At 45.8% G+C, this 15277-nt stretch overlaps 1 protein-coding gene across 3 annotated transcripts in view; it reads left to right on the top strand.

The window, feature by feature from the left end:
- HDAC4 (histone deacetylase 4) overlaps positions 1–15277 on the top strand; it is a 287137-nt gene that overhangs the window by 28541 nt on the left and 243319 nt on the right. For 2 of the 3 annotated variants that reach the window (XM_049711989.1, XM_049711987.1), the window contains exon 2: positions 14839–15079. In XM_049711989.1, the coding sequence (XP_049567946.1) occupies positions 15058–15079 (22 nt within the window). In that variant the 5' untranslated portion in view covers positions 14839–15057. The remainder of the gene's footprint in view (positions 1–14838; positions 15080–15277) is intronic. The other variant, XM_049711988.1, reaches the window with a different exon arrangement.

Genomic DNA, 15277 nt, shown 5'->3' with positions numbered 1-15277 from the left:
GTAGTTTATGAAGGGTGTCTGGTGAACAAAACAACGCTTATTTGAAAAGCTTACTATATAAAATGGACTCAGAAAAATCATAGTCAACAGTTTGTTTTTTCATTAAAATTTATTTAAATTGATCTTAATTCAAATTAAACTAACTACTTAATTGAAAAATATTTGAATTAAAATGATTTCATATACATTTTTCCGTCTGCTAGCCTGACTTAGAGCCTCCTGGGTCTTCCACGTAGCCCCTTGGTTTGAATTGCCCGCCCTCTGTCTGCATCGCGGACTTGGAATCACGCGTTCTGCGCTGTGTCTGTGAGGTTTTGTTGTTTTAAGAGGAAGTAATTTGGCAAATATTTCCCGTGTACGTGCTGATTGTGAGAATATAGTAGCAAGAGCTATAAAATGTTCCTCCATTGCCCAGCAAGGTAAAGTGGAATAGTGCCGGTGGAATGGATCAACCACATGGGTATTATTTTGAATCTTTCTTTGATGCGAGGTGATCTTTGAGTGGTTGATTCTGTCTGTCTTCCAGCCGGAAGCATTCAGGTGGGTGAATTTCCGCCCTTTCACTGGTTTTTTACTTGGATCAGGAAACAGAACATTACTTTACGCCCTCTGGTTCCTCCTTCCACGCCCAAGGGTAACCTGTCTCAGCTTCTAACAGCACAGGTTAGTTTGACCTGGTTTCAAATTTCACACCGTGGAGTCGCCCAGTACATCATACTCCTGAGCGTCTGTCTGCTCTGGCCCACCCAGCACTATCTCTCGTCTGTGTTTCTGCTTTTAGGTGTGCTTTGTTTATTCTTGTTGCTAGACCATGTTCTCTGGTATGACTGTGCTACGATTCACAGTTTATTTATTCTACTGCTGATGGACGTGTGGCAGGTTTCCAGCTTCCGGCGCCTGCGGACGATGCTGCTGTGTCATCCTGTGAATGGCTCTGGGAAGCGGTGTGCCCAGCGTGGCTCTTCAGGTATCACCTTCCCGAGGTCGTTGTCTCCCGCACGCTCTCACGGCAGAGTCGAGGTCCGGTGGTTCCCCTCCTTGTCAGCGCTGGGTCCTGCTTTGCTTTTGCACTTTAGCCATTTGTGGGATCCCGCTGAGGCTTTAGTTTGCATTTCCCTGTTAATACGGGTGCTGAGCTCCTCTTCATATGGTGATTGACCGTTTGGAATCCTCTTCTGTGAAAGTACCTGTTCATAGCTTTTGCCCATTTTTTCATTTGGGCTGTCTGCCTTTTTCTTAACGATTTGTGAGAATTATTCATTTTGGATTCCGGACCTTTCTTGGATGTGTTGGGCAGATTATCTTCTGCTCTCTGGGCTGCCTTTTCACTCTTCTGCTGGGTCTTTTGATGAACTGAAGTTCCTAATTTTGATGCAGTATAATGTGTCATTTTTCTTTCCTCTATGGTCAGTGCCTTAAAATTTTGTTATTATGAAATAGATTTAAGAAATCTCTGTCTACCTGCAGATCTTTTTTGTCCTTTAGGCGAGGCTTTCTTGTCCTTCCTTTAACATTTAGGTCTTTGATCCACCCCACACTAATTTTCTTGATGGTGTGCTGCCTATGTCGTGGTTCATTTCTGTTTCCATAAAGACTGTGGTTGACTCAGGCATTGTTTATTGAGAAGACCTGGCCTGTTTCCCTGTGATTTGGAGTGCAGCCTTTGCTATAATCATATTACCATGTCTGTGATGGTCTCACTGTGTATTCTTACACAGTGTTTTAATTACATAGGTTTATAATAAATCTTGATATTTAGTAGTGGAAGTTGTCCAGGCCTGTTTCTCCTCGAGATTGCTATTCTAGGACCTTTGTACTTCCATGTAAAATTTGAAATTGACTTGTCAATTTTCAAAAAACTTCTGGTGGGATTTTGATTGAGACTGCATCAACTACCAGTTAGTTTGGGGAACATTAACATTAACACTGACATTTAACCATATTGGGTCTTCCAGTCCGTGTACAGGGTATTCCTCCATTTATTTAGATCTTTAAATTTACTTGTAATGTTTCATAGTTTAATGTGTAGAGTCCTTATCTGTTTTTTGGTAGATTTAGCCCTGGATATTTGCCATTATTACAGATGGTATCTTTTTTAAAGCTTATTTTCAATTTGTTTATTGCCGGTATGTAGAAATACAGTGGATTTTTGTATATCGACATTGTACCCCGTGGTCTTGTTAAGTTCATTTAGGAGTTTTGACAGTTATTGGTAAATCGATTTGGGTTTCCCGTGTACACAGTGTATCGCCTGTGAACAGTGCGTATCTTTTTCCTTTCCCATCCTTGTTCCTCTCATTTCTTTTTCTTGCCTTGTCGTCCTGGTTAGCATCACCAGTATGGTGCTGGATGGATGTGGTGAGAGGGGACATCCTGACCTCATTCGTGATTCTGGCAATGGCTCTCTGTTGTCTTCAGCGGATGACTCGCGTCCTTCATCCCGCTTTGGGGTGCTGCAGGCTGTGTGGCTCTTGGTTCTCTTTTTGGTCTCTTGAACAGCTCGCTGTTCCCCCAGCAGCCTGGCAGGCTGCGGCCGTGGTGGGGAGGAATATGGACTTCGAGCTGTGGTCCTTCTTTGCCCATGTGACGGGATGCAGAGGATTGTGGTGAGTGAGAAAACATGTCCTCTTTGCGCTCCCACATTGCTATGTGGTCTCGTAACAAGATTTTTAAAAGAATGTTCTCTTAATGATTTATAGTTTCTAAGACTTTTATTCTTTGGAAAGTTTATGGCTTATTCCCTGAAATTAGGTCAACTAAAATTTCCGAGGGCAGCTGCAGGAGGGAATAACTGTAGGTAATTCTAGATTCAAAGTGTTTGGCGAAGGAAATATTAGCACACACAGGCCGTAGTGATGCGTTTAGTTTCATTTATTCTGTATGGAACAGAAATAAAATAAAGAGATGTCTTTGTATAAGTGCATGCTTAGTGTCAGAGACTGTTTACTTAGTGGAATGATCATGCCCGTCTTTCTAAAAGTGCAAGTCAGAATTACAGATTCCTTGCTACCGTTCACTGTCCCACGTGTAGGCTTCTAATTTATGTCATAAATCAGGAACGAATGTAATCCTAAAAGCAGTTGTGTTTCCAGTCATAATATGTTCAACATTTGTCTAATATTTATCAGAAGTATATACTTTAGTTAGAGATGTACAGATATAAATTTCAAATGTTATTCATGAAAAGGTTTCAGAAACCTTAAACTCCTCTAATTTTTGAGATCTTAATACCATGTGTTGTCTGTGTGTTTTCTTAGAAAAGCGATAATCTACTGGTTAGTAAAGTGTCATTAGACATTTATGTCAAGATGAAAAGATCTATTTCACACTTGAATTTTATTTTATTAAAAGGTTAAATTCCTAGTTTATTTTTATACTGTGAATATTCCATGGGGCTGTTCAGAGACCTTCCCCTAAAGAGACGCTGATGGACTGGGGGACCGAGGAGAAACGTCGGGCAGCTTTCATGGTCGGTTATCCTCTTAGACTGAATATTAACGACTTGGCGCTCCTTGTGGGGCCCAGGTGTTTCTGCTCCCTTTGTCAGGAGTTAATTTGGCGTTTTCTTCTCTGCCCCAGCATCTTCATGACTTGCATGGGTCCTTATTTAACCGAGGTGTCCTGAGGGTTGAAAGGGCTCCTTGAGTTACCCATTGCTTTGCTTTTCTGGTCGCAGCCCCGGGCCCTCTCTGAGGCAGTGGGTGTCCTGAGGCCCCACGCGCTTTTGCACTTCTGGAATCTTCCGCCTGAGATGTGGTCCTTGATTTCTTCCCTTCATCTCCGAAAGGCAGAGTGCTGTTGCTTTTGCAGTTCGACTTTGACCTCAGCCCCTTCCGAGGTGATTTCTGAGGTGGAGTCAGGAAAACGTTTCAAAAGTTCATTCAGCTTGGCCCGTTTCTGTTGCGGGCCTGCTGTGCGCCGCCCTCTAGGGTGCGAGAAGGGCCGTGGGTCACAGGGGTCACGGAGCTTTACGCTCCACGCTGGGGCAGCGGGACTGACGGTGAGGAAATGATCACATAAAGATATCAGGTTGGCATCTCATACGATATCAAAGGAAGAAAGGGGCTTGGAAGGGAAAGAGCAGGGTGACGGCAGCAGCGGGGCAGTGCTGTCAGGGAACGCCCCTCTGGGGAGATACAGAGGAGAAAAGTGGGGGAGTGAGCCCACAGACACACGGGCACAGGGCTGCAGAGGGGCGACGGCTGGGGAGTTGATGGCTGCTTGGTGCCCGGCCCTGGGGCCGCAGTCCACGTGTGTGCAAAGGGCCGGAGGCAGCGCTGGGTCCTGCTTTCGCTGTGGCCTTTGGCCGCTGAGCCTTTCTTCATAAAGCTTCTCCTGTGAGTGCAGCTGAAAACACCCCAGTGAGCGCTGGTTTACTCCAGCCTGGAGTCTTACAGGGAGAAGCAGCCCAGGGAGGACGAAAGACTGGTCCAAGGGCGTGCAGCTCGCCAGGGGGATGCTGGGCTGATGGGGCCCAGGCCTCCCATGCCGGACGCGGTGCTGTTCAGGGACACGTGTGCCCACCGGTTCCCCTGGCGCTTCCCCCGAGCACGGGAGACAGACGTTAATGTTCATCAGGAAAGGGAAGTCGGGCAGCTGGGGAGGCCCCATAGTCCTGGCTGTCGGGGCCCTGCTTCAGCCCCGCTCAGCACAGTGCTGGGCCCAGCCCCCAGCTCCCCTGCGGCCTTGCCTGCCCAGTCCAGTGTCCTCCTGTCCTGTCACAGCCCCTAGCCTGCCTCTGGGGAATGACCCCTTTCCCACTGGGTTCCCTTTGGGGGCGCTGCCCGTCAAGGTGTCCAGCCCCGGCCCTGCCAAGAGGTGTGACTCACGGCCCGGCCGACATGGGCCCCTTGGAAAATGAGTCTCAGGCAGTGTTCCTGCAGCGACTGTCCGCCGTCTGTTAAGTCCTGCCTCCAGCTCCCCCCCCCCCAATGCCCAGCTCTCTAGATCCTTCTGGGAGGTCTCTGTTTACCTAGTTCATCCAGGGGCCACTTCTGTTGCTTGTGAACTTGAACCACTGGTGGATACGCCTTCCTCCTAACATGCCTGTGTTCTAGAGCCCGAGTTCTTACCTCGCTCTGTATTCTAGAGAGAAGCGTTCACAGACCAGGCATTGAGGTTGTGCCTGTCGGGTTCTAGAACTGGTTCTTCAGCCTCCTAGTTCCAGGTCTGCTGTTCCAGACTCTCCCCGGTCTTTTTCTCCAAGCCCGGCTCCCACTGCCTTTCTCCCAGGGGGCTGGGGGCCCAGGCACGACCTGGCTCTGAGACGGCCATCACCAGATGCAGCCATGGGATGACGTAGCTGGGCTGGCAGAGGCCACCGATGGCCACAGAGGAGCCCAGAGGCTGGGAAGGGACCAAGTGGAGGGAGTGTTCTCATCACACCCTCCTCAGGGGCCTGAGCCCAGGCTCTGGGGAGGGAGGCCATATCTGGGTTGGTGCTGTCACCTTGGCTTGCCCCGGACCCTGCCCCAACTCTCTGTACTGCTCAGAAACCTTCAGGGGCTTCTGCTTCCCCCAAAATAGAGGACATGATATTACGCAAAGGCCACTGTTTATAACAGACTGCATTCTGACTAGATCATATCAAAGGAAAAGTCAGAGGAGGAAAAATGGGTTACACAGGTCTACCCATTTATATTGCACAGTAACACTTTGGACATGTCAATGTGTGTAGAAGGAGATACAGGTGAAGCCAGCCTGGTAGGGTGCCAGTAATCGTTGAAGCTGGGTGCTGTGGGCTCATACTATAGTGTTTACTTCGTATAATTTGAAATTTCCATAATACAAAAGCTTTTTTTTCTTTAAGCAAGAGAAATTTACATTAAAACCCTGTAAAATCTTAATGTAATCGCAAATATCAATGTGAACATTTTTTTTTCTTAAAAATTTGTATTTCTTACTCTTCGCATATCCAAAAAATAAGCAGTTAAAACCAACAAGGATGTGGGGGAAACCGAAATGAAATACAAATACTGACAAATGAGTCGAGTTCTATCACATAATAAATACATAAGCCACCGCACTGAAGGGGCTCGGAAGGGAAGAGCTGCCCGGGTCACTGTGGGAACCTGCGTCCTGACCACGTACTGTGAGGCTGGAGGCAAGAACCGGACGTGAATTGTCGTGTGGGGGTCAACAGTTGTGAAAGTACTTTATACTAGAATGTATACTAGAGTACAGCAAGTAAGCAAACAGACTGTAGCTCGTAAGAACCAGGTTTCTCACTGCTGGAGAAATAAGTTGAAAATCAGGAAAGGGGGAGACTAAAATCCACCTGTGATGTTGGGTTGAAATCACTGGAATCACTGAGGTGTCAGTGTAAACTTATGATTAAAAAAAAATATAAACTAATAGATACGCACTAAAATATAAATGTGTGTGTTAGTGTCAAATGTACTGTGTGCAGGGAGGGTCCTACAGCAGTGACACCCACCAGTAACAAGCACCTCCGGCACCCAGATCTTAGTGTCTACACACAGTTCTCCAAAAACGGGAACCAGGGCTCCCAGGAGGAGTGGCTGATTCCAAGCTTGTGACAGGGACACCTTGTGGAAGTAGAAAGTAAGGAAGTGCTAAAAAAAATAAAAGATGGGGTGGGGGCTTGTCAGAAAAACATAGGCGCTTCTAGTGGCCGAAGCTTGGATGACAAAATAAGTAATGGTGGTGTTGGATTGTCATGCACAGAATAAAATGAAAATCCGTAAATTCATACTGATATAAATAAATGATTAACCAGCGAGATGGACAAGTGATAGCTCATCCTTGCAGTGGAGTTCTAATTAACACATGCAGAAGAAAGGAGGGAAGTTAGACATCACCATTGGGCGATAACCATGACAGTGAGAGTTGTAGACCGGATTCCCCCGGTGGGTCCCAGAGCTGCAGAGAAGCCCAGTGCAGCGAGCCTGGGCTCTCTCTTCTTGAGTCCACTTTGATAGTTTGGGTCTTTTAGGACATTTGTTTATTTCATCTAAATTGTCAGATTTCTTGGCATAAAGTTGTTCATCATATTTCCTTGTCATTCATTTCCTATCTGTATGGTCTACCGTTAATCCCCTCTCATTCTGGATGTTGTTAATTTGTGTCTTCTTTCTCTGTTTTTCCTGAGCAGTTTAGCTAGAGGTTTATCAATTTTACTATCTCAAAGAATCAGCGTTTAGTTTCATTGATTTTTCTATTTCATTGATTTCTGCTCTTTGTTATTGTCTTTTTTCTGCTATTTTGGGTCTGGTTTATCCTTTTTCTAGTTTCTAACAGTAAAACCTGAGGTCATTGACTTAGGACCTTCTTCTCTCATACAGGCATTCAGTGCTATAAACTTCCCTCTCAGCACTACAAACATGTTGTGCTTCATTTTCATTCATTTCAAAATACTTCATAATTTCTGTTTTAATTTCTTCTTTGACCCATGAAGTGTATTATTTAGTTTCCAGATATCTGGTTTTCCAGATATCTTTCTGTTACTGATTTCTAATTTCAAGTCAGAAAACATACTTTGTATATCTTGACTTGAGTCTTTTAAAATTTATTGAGACCAAAAGATGGTCTGTCTTGGTAACTATTCTGTGTGGATTTAAAAAGAATGTGAAGAATATGTATTCTGCCGTTGTTCATGAAGTGTCTATAAACCTCATCTTGGTCAGGGTGGGTGATGGTGTTGTTCGTGTCTTCTCTGCTCTTGCTAATTTTCTGTCTCCCTGTTCTAACCACTATTAAGAGCAGGGTGTTGAAACTTCCACCTACAGATTTGTCCATTTCTCCTTACACTTTTACTAGTTTCTGCTTCATGTATGAAGCTCTGTTATCAGGTGCATACGTGTTTAGGAATGTTATGTCCTTTTAATGAATTGACCCCTTGATCGTTATGAAATGACCTTCTTTATCCCTGGTGATATTCTTTCCTTAACATTTACTGTGTCTGATATTCATGTGAACGTTATAGCTTTCTTTTGATTAGTATTTTCATGGTATGTCTTTTTCCATCTTTCACTACTTAAAACACGTTCCTTGTAGGCAGCGTATGTTTGGGTCCGTGATGCTTGGGGAAGATGTATTTTAAATAAAACGCATGACCTCTTCTCTCTAAACCATTTTTAGTCCTACCTCACGTAATTTCTCTTTATACTCTGGAAGCAGGGTCTGTGCTTTTTCATCCAACCTGACAACCTCTTTAATTGGGGCGTTCAGACCATTTGATCTGGTCATTGATATTGTTTGGTTTAAAGCTACCATCTTGCTTTTTGTTTTCTACTTGTCACTTTTGTGTTCTGTTTTTCTCTTCTTCTGCCTTCATTTGGATTGAGTATTTTTATGATTGTATTAATTTTCCTTATTGGCTTGTTAATTATAATCATTTCCTTTTTAAGTGGGACTTTAGGATTTGTAGTCTACATCTTCAGCTTATCACAGTCTTATCTTCAAGGTTAAACTACTGCATGTCTAATGTAAGAACATACTACAGTATACTTCTGTTCGTCCCCTCCCAGTCTTTGTGTTATTTTTATTTGTTTATTTATTTTTTTAGCGGTATGCGGGCCTCTCACTGTTGTGGCCTCTCCCGTTGTGGAGCACAGGCTCCGGACGCGCAGGCTCAGCGGCCATGGCTCACGGGCCCAGCCGCCCCGCGGCATGTGGGATCTTCCCGGACCGGGGCACGAACCCGCGTCCCCTACATCGGCAGGCGGACTCTCAACCACTGCACCACCAGGGAAGCCCCTTTGTGTTATTTTTGACATATGTTTTCTCAGTACATATGATAGAAACTTTGTAATATGTTATTACTTTTGCATTAAACAGTTCTCTTTAAAAGAGATTCAGCATCAGAGAAGAATCTTTTCTATTTACCTGTATGGTTCCCATTTCTGAAGCTCTTCACTCCTCTGTGTAGATCTGTGTTTCCATCTGGTACGATTTTCCTTTTGCCTTTGAGATTTCTTTTAGTGTAGGTCTGCTGGTGATGAATATTTTCGCTTCTGAATACCGGAAAACGTCTCTATTTCACCTTTGTTTTCGAAAGATGTGTTTTTCGCGTGGTGCACCATTTGTGTGTGTGTGTCCCTTTGAAAGGTGCTGCTCCAGTGTCTTCTGGCTTTTGCATTCTTTGCACTGAGAAATCCGCTGTTGTTCCTATTTTTGTTTTTCTGTCCGTGATGTGACTTTTCCTTCCCAACTGCTTTTGAGACATTATCTTAAAACTGGTTTTAAGTAACTTGATTATGTTCTGTCCAGGCGTGATCTTCATTATGTGTTTGTGCTTGGAGTTGGTTGCACTCTTGGGTCTATGGGTTTATAGTTTCACCAAATTTGGGAAATTTAAGCCATTATTTCTTCACATGTTTTCTGTGTCCTCCCTGCGCTGGTACCTGGAAACTGTCTCCGAGCAGTCAGCTGGGACGACAGGGCAGCTCATCATGTTTGTGTCTCCTCAAGGGTCACATGCCTGATGTCCAGTGTCTGGAAGCCACAGTTGCATGTGTTTTGTCTGTTGGAGCTGCTTTGTGTAGGAGAGTAAATCTGGACTGTATTATTCTATTTTGACTAGAAGCAGAATTCTGATCGTCCCCAGGGAAATTGTCAAAACTTTATTAGAAGCTTTTGGTTTAAGATAAATAATGATCGGATCAATAGCTAGTATTTGGATGTTAACTGTGTGCCAGCCCTGTCACGGTGCTTCTCCTGTGCTAACGCATTTAGTCCTTACGACACTCCTGTGATGGTCACAGTGCTGTTTCCCATCTCATCCCCATTCCCATAGGTTAGGAGGTGGGGCAGAGAGCGGTCCGGCTGCTTGCTCAAGGTCATGTTTGTATTATAATGTGACCTGAGATTCACACCTGGAGCCCAGGATGCTGGTGGCCTTGGCTCTCATGCCAGCGCTCTCAGCTGTGAGCTGGACTGCCAGCCAACAACTGACCGGAAGTTTATGGCTCCTCTCAGAGACCAGGGTGCAGCGTCTCCTGATAGACCTGGTGTGGCTGAGGTCAGAGGAACTGGGCTAAATGATGCAGCTGGAGGTTCAGCTGAGAGCCGAGAGGGAAATCCCCTGCCCCACTGTCTCCCCTGGGACTTACAGAGTCACCCTCTGACCCAGCCAGGACACTGGGCGTCCGTCCCTATGCTGCAGGGGGCTGCTTTCCAGACCCCATGCCTCTCCGTCTCACGGTGTTGAGAGCATCCTGAGGGAGCTGGCCTATGTGGAATGCGGTCTGGTTATGATGCAGAGGATTGTGAAGTGACGGAGGCACATTTCTCTCTGGAACCATCCGGGCTCACACAGCGCTGGTGAGGCGGGTAGGGGACCTGTCAGGGAAGAGGCCTGGGTGCAGTGCGTACTGGGCGTTAGGTGTTGGATTGTGTCGCCCCCACCCAAAAGTTGTATTGAAATCCTGACCCCCAGTACCTCAGAGTGTGAACTCATTTGGGAATGGGGTCTTTGCAGATGTAACTCGTTAAGATGAAGTCGCACTGAAGTCGGTTGAGCCCCTAACCCGCTGTGACTGTGTCCTTCTAAGAAGACGGCCGCGTGGAGGCAGACCCACGGGAGAAAGCAGGGTTGGAGCCCTGCAGCTGCCAGCGCAAGGGCACCCAAGATGCCACAACTGCCGGAGGCTGGAGGAGGCCGGGAGGGATTTCCCCGCGGCTTTCGGGGACGGCCTCGCTGACACCTGGGTTTCAGACTCTGAAACTTTCTTGCCTCCAGACTGTGAACAATACACTTCTGTGGTTTTTAAACCGCTCAGTCTGTGGTCCTTTGTCTATACATATTAAGCCGTAGGAAATGAGCCCACTGGGGTTGTGTAGGTTCTTTCATATACATCCCGCCCTGTAACAAGGCATGTTCTTTTTTTAAAGATTTTTTTTTTTTTGATATGGACCATTTTTAAAGTCTTTGTTGAATTTGTTACAGTGTTGCTTTTGTTTTACGTTTTCGTTTTTTGGCTGTGAAGCATGTGGGATCTTAGCTCCCCTACCAAGGATCGAACCCACACCCCCTGCATTGGAAGGTGAAGTCTTAACTGCTGGACTGCCAGGGAAGTCCCAAGGCATGTTCTTATGACTTGAAGTAGCTCATGTCCTACTGGTACATGGGGGAGAGGTGTCAGTGTAGTGCAGAGGTTGAGCTGGGTCACACTGGATTCTTCCTGCTTCACTGATGCTTCTTACCATCAAGGAACAGGGTTTGACTGTTAAGGACACCCGCAGGCTGGACGTGGGACCCTGGAGGGATGCCCTGTGTCGTGTGCACTCTCCTCCCGCCACCTCAGCTCTGCCTCTTGCTTGTCTCGGCAGACTGCGCCTTCTCAGAAATGTTCACTGCACGGTTTTCTCCATCTTTGTATGTTCTGTCCCCGATTCCATAACTCAGAAGCTTCAATTCTTCCTTTTAACCTCTCTCATCAAAACGTTGCCAGCTTTTATAAGGACTTTTTATTTATTAGGAATTTTACATGTCTTTTTTTAAACTATGGTACTTTAAACATTAGAGTTAGTGTTGATTTTTGTAGTACCCTGGTTATTAAATTGCAGTTTTGAATAGTCTGCTCCAACCTTATTTTTTTTTCATAAGCCCAGGTATTTTTAGTATGCAGGTTTTTGGAGTGTGAGGTTCTTCCAGAGCGTATATATTGTATTATAGCAGAAGCTTCTGTGTTCTGTTCAGTCTGCATCTGGGAAGAGAGCCGTCTCAGTCTGGCAGCCTCGCACTAGGTGAGAGCCTGCTGGACACTAGCCGTTTGGTTCGGGGCTGTGCACGTCAGCTGCAGAGGGGGTGGCTCTGAGAAGCGTTTTAGCCACTATTGCAGTAGACAGAGGAGCGGGTAGGAGCAGAGGACAGAGTCTTTGGGCAAAACTCAGGTCTGGACCACAGCTATTCTTTTTTTTTTTTTTTTTTTAATATTTATTTATTTGGCTGTGCTGGGTCTTAGTTGCAGCACATGGGATCTTCGTTGCTGTGTGTGAGGTCTTTTAGTTGCGGCACGCAGGGTCTTCGGTTGCGGCCTGCGGAATCTTTAGTTGTGGCATGCAGAATCTTTTTTTAGTTGTGGCATGTGGGATCTAGTTCCCTGACCAGGGATCATACCTGGACCCCCTGCATTGGGAGTGCAGTCTTAACCACTGGACCACCTGGGAAGTCCCTGGACTACAGCTATTCTTATTTGAGGATAAATAAATAATCCCCACCATGGGGTCTTAAAAGGTATCCCAGAATGTGGGGGAAAGGGAGCTATCCTGAAAGGCAGAAGACAGATATACCTCTGAAAACAATTTATAGTCAGAATCAGAAAAAAGAAATTTTGAAAAGACTTTGACTAGGAAGACAAACAGAACAGAAGGTCATGAGGAGGGAATCAGCTGAGAGGAAAAGATAATGGAATGAGCTGTAAAGGGAAACGTTTGAAACAAAGAGCTTAAGGTTTAGTTAAAATCTGTATGAAAAGCCATAGGAGTAAAACGGATATCATGGAAACTAGGAGCAGTGCTGTGGAGAACACGCTGGCGAAGGCTCTTGGGATGCAGAGTGAACGACGATGTGCCAGTGCTGCGCGAGGCCAGATACTATGGGGAGGTTTCAGCCAGACGGTGTGGGAAGCTCTGGAGATGACAAAACAAATGTAACAAAACAATTGTCAAAACGTGATTGAAGAGCATTTTCCTGAGCAGAAAAAAAGACCTGTGTGTATTGAAAGGTTCATGTTTGGAACAAAATAAAGGGAAAGAGACTGACCACACATCTTCTGACAACATTTTTGAATTTCAAGATTAAAGTAAAAAAAAGTCCTGGCAGAATCCAGACAGAAGAAAGCCTCAGAACTCAGCCCCAAAGGCTCCCTGGAAAGGAAGTGCTGCTTTGCTGGGCCCGCGTTTTCTGTATCTGAGGGTGGGGCAGTGGCTAAGATTTTGAGGGAGAAATATTTGTGATCCAAGACTTTTATACCCAGCCAAGTTGTGATTTTTGTGTGAAGGATACAGAGCCATCCGAGGCTTGCAGGGGTTTGCAAAATATACCATCTGCATTGCTTTCAAGACAATGGTGTTTCTTTCTGGTTGAGAGATGAGTAAAAATTCCATTTTTTCTAAAATTTTATTGAAGTGTAGTTGATTTACCATGTTGTATGAATTTCTGCTGTACAGCAAAGTGACTCAGTTATACATATATGTATTCTTTTTCATGTTCTTTTCCATTCTGGTTTATCGCAGAATATTGAATATAGTTCCCTGTGCTATACAGTAGGACCTTGTTGTTTATCCATTCTATATATAATAGTTTTCATCTGCTAATCCCAGCCTCCCACTCCATCCCTCCCCTCTCCCCTGCTTGGCAACGACTTGTTCTCTATGTCTGTGCGTCTGTTTCTGTTTTGTAGATAAGTTCATTCGTGTCATAGTTTAGATTCCACATATAAATGATATCATATGATATTTGTCTTTCTGACTTACTTCACTTAATAGGATCATCTCTAGGTCCATCCGCGTTGCTGCAAATGGCATTATTTCATTCACCTTTTATGGCTACTATTCCATATATATATATGCCACATCTTCTTTATCCATTTAAGAGATGAATAAATAAGTTACTGTGTTTCCTAAGGAAATAAACAGATATAGAACAGTAATCAGAAAGATATTAATCACAGAGTTATAGATAACGTATAATTGGGGTTTAATCCTTTACATGATGAATGGTTTAGGGTTCTTTGGTTATAAGCAATAGGGGGAAAAAGAAAATCCTTGAATAATTTAATCAAGAACAGGAATTTGTTACACTACTAAAGGAGCGGGTGATAGGCCTCAGAGGACCCCTGAGCCCAGGTCAGTGGGAGGATGTTCATAATTACCATTTCCTCAGTTTATCTCCGTATTCCGATTGTAAAGTAAAACATGCTCATCGCAGCAAAGTATTTAAAAAGTCACTGGTGACGCCATCCCACCGAGGCAGACGCTTGGCGGTGGGAATTCGTGCCCTGGTTTCTTTGGGCTCCTCCTCTGTTAGGTGCCTGTGACCTATGGAAGAGGGTGGTCTTGGGAAGAGGATTTGATGAGCTCGGCTTACAGTACGTGCCACCCTCCCGTCTGGGGACGGACCTGTGATTGGCAGAGCTCATCAGAGCCACCTGGAGTGGGGGAGGAGCAGGTCCTCCCAGGGAGGCGGCAGGCAGCTCCGTCACAGACGCAGAGGGAAATGGCCTTCAAAGCGCTGTTAACCAGGAGTTGTTCATGACATTGGAAAATGCCTGACTGTCGTGTCAGCAAAGGGAATAGGGTGTCCAGCTGTAGAGCTAGTAGCCAGTATGGGCGAAAGGCGAAGAAGGACGGCAAGGAAATGCATCACAGTATTACCAGGTGTTTGCCTCTGTGTCACGGCATCACGATCACCTTTTAAATACTTCCTGTGATGAGCAGGTTTTGCTTTTACGATCAGAAAATGGAAATAAATTGAGGAAATGGTTATTAGGAAGATGGAAACCTGGGGAATGATTTAGGGTGTAAGTGAGGGAAGCTGAATTTAAACTTAAACTCTGAGATTGCCGCTACGTAAAATAGGAATAGTCGGGGATATAGCGAAAATGAAAAAATGTGTGTGTGGGGAGTGGGCTTAAAGTGATTTCTTGTTTAAAACGTTTTCCGTCCTCAGTGTCGAGGTTGTGGCACAGATACGCTGTTACACGTATTTACATACATTTACTAACAAAACGTCCAAGTAGTTTGTACAATTTTCAAATGATGGTTCCATGGATTGTAGAGACGGGGGTGGAGCGTGAATGATTGATTCCGTGCTCCATGTGGTGTCCGGGGGGCCTTCACCTCCTAACCGAAGCCTCCCCTTTCTCTCCCCAGACAGGTCGTCTCCTGAGAGCCCGGGGAGACCCCGCCCTCCTTTGGATTACTGGGCCCACTACGTGGTCGGCGAGACGGGGAGTTTTCGTGGCCGTGGACCAGCCGTGCGCGTCGCTGGATTTGTATGTGCCGGTGGGACCCTGGGGCTCTTTGGAGCTCCCGTTCATGTGGAAGTTTTGAGCCCTTTTGAATCCCTTAAAGGAGAAGCCGCTGCTCGCAATGAGCTCCCAAAGCCATCCAGGTAAGCGGGGCCCTGGGTCCTCTTGGCGGACGCGCTGCCCTCACAGCTGGTCCTGGGTCTCCCACTGGGTCCTCCATCATGACCGCCGTCGGTTTACGACGGCCCCGAGGGCACAGTAGGCTGCTCTTCGTCTCAGTGGCGGAAGGCTGAGGAGGGCCTCACGGAGACGTGGGGTCCAGCCTCCGCCGGGACCTGCAT

The sequence above is a fragment of the Orcinus orca genome, chromosome 7 (assembly GCF_937001465.1).
Source record: "Orcinus orca chromosome 7, mOrcOrc1.1, whole genome shotgun sequence".
Lineage (NCBI taxonomy): Eukaryota > Metazoa > Chordata > Mammalia > Artiodactyla > Delphinidae > Orcinus > Orcinus orca.
This window is presented reverse-complemented; position numbering and strand designations above follow the sequence as displayed.